The 3,220-nt window shown below is 41.6% G+C and overlaps 1 protein-coding gene across 1 annotated transcript; it reads right to left on the bottom strand.

The window, feature by feature from the left end:
- Positions 1 to 1,420: 1,420 nt before the first annotated feature.
- On the bottom strand, positions 1,421 to 2,844 carry LOC109022024 (protein SENSITIVE TO PROTON RHIZOTOXICITY 1-like). Its single transcript, XM_019004802.2, has one exon. The coding sequence runs from the start codon at positions 2,748 to 2,750 to the stop codon at positions 1,620 to 1,622; it is 1,131 nt and encodes a 376-aa protein (XP_018860347.2). The 5' UTR covers positions 2,751 to 2,844; the 3' UTR covers positions 1,421 to 1,619.
- Positions 2,845 to 3,220: the final 376 nt, after the last annotated feature.

The following is a 3,220-nucleotide window of genomic DNA, read 5'->3' as shown; positions in this document are numbered from 1 at the left end:
AAAAGTTTCCCAAGTCAAAAATTTGATTGGGCTTGTCCCAATAATTTTGACTTGGAATTTGTGGTCTTGGCATTGCTCTGCTCGTATGGAAGGTCAAAAGGTTCCATTTGATGTTTTATAGGGGTCGGTTAAATATTGGTTTAGTTGGGTTGGTTGTAGATTAAGAGTTTTTGATAATTTGCACCATCAGGATATAGCAATTCTCAACGACTTGAACCTGCCTATTGCTCCAGCTAGATCACACCAGGTTTGTGCAGTTTCCTGGATGAAGCCCAATCCAGGGTGGTTGAAGTAAAATCCAAGCGATCTTTTCGTAGGCGTTTGCCCCTGTAATAATCCGGGTGAATTAGGTGCTAGGGGGTGTTAAGAAACAATGAATGAACTTTGATGTTTGCATTTGCAGAGTACACATGTTTTGGTTCAAATAATAGGGTTGAGTTGCTGGCTTTGCTATTCGGTTTGCGTCGTTGCATGGCTATTGGTTTCCTTAATGTTGTTCTTGAGATGGACTTGCTTTTGATTGTGAATTGGCTAAAGGACGGCAAATGTAGTATCTAGTATTTGGAGGAGTATTAGGAGGAAATTCTTAGTATTATTCTGCAGATAAACATTCAGTATCAACATGTGCTTAGGAAAGGGAACTCAGTTGCTAATTGGCTTGTGAAACTGGTACTCGGGGTTGTAATCAAGATATTACTCCAAAAAACATCCCTCTAATGCTTAAAGGAATTTTGAGATCAGATCGGACTGCCTAATTTACGTATGGTCTAATGCTCATTTTGAGTTGCTTTGCTTTGGTATTTCTTTTATTTTTTATAGGCTTAATTTATTATTACGTGTATGGTTTTTGAAATTTATAGTGGTTTTTTACACCTAGGTTCAGTTTTATTGAATATGTGTAACCAGGTGTATGGTTGTTACCACGGTATTTCTCCGTCATAAGTGAGAGTTATCTGTCCTCTTCTTAAAAAAAAAAAAAAATCCTAATCTCTAGCACCCCTGCTAACACTGCAATGAGCATTGATGGCTCCGTGTTAATGTTCTCATGAATCTCAACAACCAAACAGGTGATGGGCTATGGAGGACTCCGATTCAATCCAACTCCAATCTGATGTATTCCATTCTCATTTCATTGTGTCGACTATGCTGATGTGATATCAAGACAAGATCAGTGAAAGAATACAACAACTTGCTAGCTAATGATGAATCTTTAAGTAGCTTCATTGTTACCAACAATCGGAAATCATTTCTATGACTCGCAATTAATCATTTTTGGATGGGAAAACATTACTAGCTCCATTCTACTATATTTGAGTTAACCCATGTCAACAACTTTAATCTCAAAATCAAGAGATTGTCGTCTAAAGATAACAGGCCGGGATTGATTGTAAACAAACATATCAAACTACCCACACACATAATTGTTCAAAGGCATGAACTTTATTGCTGCTCAATGTGGGAAATTAAATTATTAGAAGTAGCAACAACATATTAAAACAAAAAAAACAACAGAGTCCATAGCTATCTTATCACAAAAAATACATACATACTGTATATCTGATATATAACTCCAACAACAAAATCTCAACGCAGAGATATACCTTTATCTTCTTCCAAAATCATAAACCGTCGAATCCAATGGGCGAACCCAACACATCCCGTAAACAAAAGCTTTCGATGGAACTAAACCCATCGAGTAATCCATCAAAGAACCCGTTATCCGAGGAATTCTCTGGCGTTAATTCACCTCCCTTCACCATAACCACATCCTCCTCCTCATCCTCATTTTCGTCCTCATCCATAGCCGTCACTGCGGCCGCCTCTGCCAGGTCCTTGGCTCTCTCGTCCTCGTCCCCAACCGCCGGCATGTGCCCCTCGAACAACGCCATGTGGCCGAAAAGCTTGTCCTTGCGCGAGAAGCTGGTACCGCAGGTACACCGCCACCTGGCCTCCCCACAATGCTTCAGATGGTTCTTCAGGTCCGCCACCACCGAGAAGCTCTTCTTGTTGCAGCGATTGCACGAGTACATCTTGGGGCAGTGGCTCCGCTTGAAGTGGTTCTTCGCGCAGGTCACTGACTTCAACGGCCGGAACTTCTTGTGCAGCCGGTTCCGGTTACAGCCCTCATACGGGCACGAGAACCTGGTATTCAGGCAGGGATCGGCGCGGTGCCGTTCCGGCTTCGCTAAGGCCTCTGCGGTCTTGTACTGGTTCCCGTGCGCTCTCATATGCATCCGCAGATTCGCGTCACGCTTGAATCCTTTCCCGCATATGTCACAGAAGTGAATATGCTCAACCAGCAGCTCCATGGCGTCGAGTTCCACTATCTCCGAGTCATCTGACTCGAAAACTAGATTCTCGTTCTTGACTTCCTCGTTAAAAGCCTCTACTTTCAAGGAAACCGAAGATTCTCCCGGGAATTTCGGAGGCATCGTGGGGTTGGGAGCCGATTCGATTGGGCTCGGGGTCTGAGTGCAGGCGAGGAGGGCGGCGCCGTTGACGATGACTTGGTGTATGGCGGAGACGATCTCGGAGGACACCAAGTCCATCTGATCTTGGCCGATGAGCTGGTTGCGATTGACCGAGTCCGATAGGAAGCGCTGCAGGTTATCCATTTTGTTTCGGACCGTGGAGAGATTCAGGAGCGGCACTCGGGGGTCCGAGCTTCCTAGCCGAACCTGAGCGGGATCGAACCCCAGCTCGCCAGTATATCTCGCCGGAGTCGGGAAAGATTCGCCGATGTTAAACATCTATTCTGATTTTGTCTCAGCGAAAATACTATCAATAATTCAATGAAAATATCATAGAGAGTGAGGAGCTGAAGTAAACAAAGTCCGGTACGTATATAATACATTGACTTTAGACTTCAAAAAGACAACAAAAGCATCATTGTGCCTGGGACGTGATCCTGACCGTTCAAGTCAATAATCCTACGTGAGGTTGAGATTCGTTTATTCTATTTTTGTTTGAAAAACAGAAAAATTCATCTCATTTATTACTATTTACAATCTCTCATTCCATATTTTATAAAATATATTCTCATATTCTATAAAAAATATTTTCATATTTTATAAAAAAATTATAAATATGAAATATAAAAATAAATAATAATTGATGCATAATAAATTTCTTAAAAAAAATAAGTATTATAAGGGGTAGGTAAAGATAAAGTTAAAATCATATATTTTACATTTTTCCTATTCCATTCTACAAACATTTC

The sequence above is a fragment of the Juglans regia genome, chromosome 1, assembly GCF_001411555.2.
Source record: "Juglans regia cultivar Chandler chromosome 1, Walnut 2.0, whole genome shotgun sequence".
Classification (NCBI taxonomy): Eukaryota; Viridiplantae; Streptophyta; class Magnoliopsida; order Fagales; family Juglandaceae; genus Juglans; species Juglans regia.
Note: the sequence above shows the minus strand (reverse complement) of the source record. Positions and strands in the feature narration are given on the sequence as shown.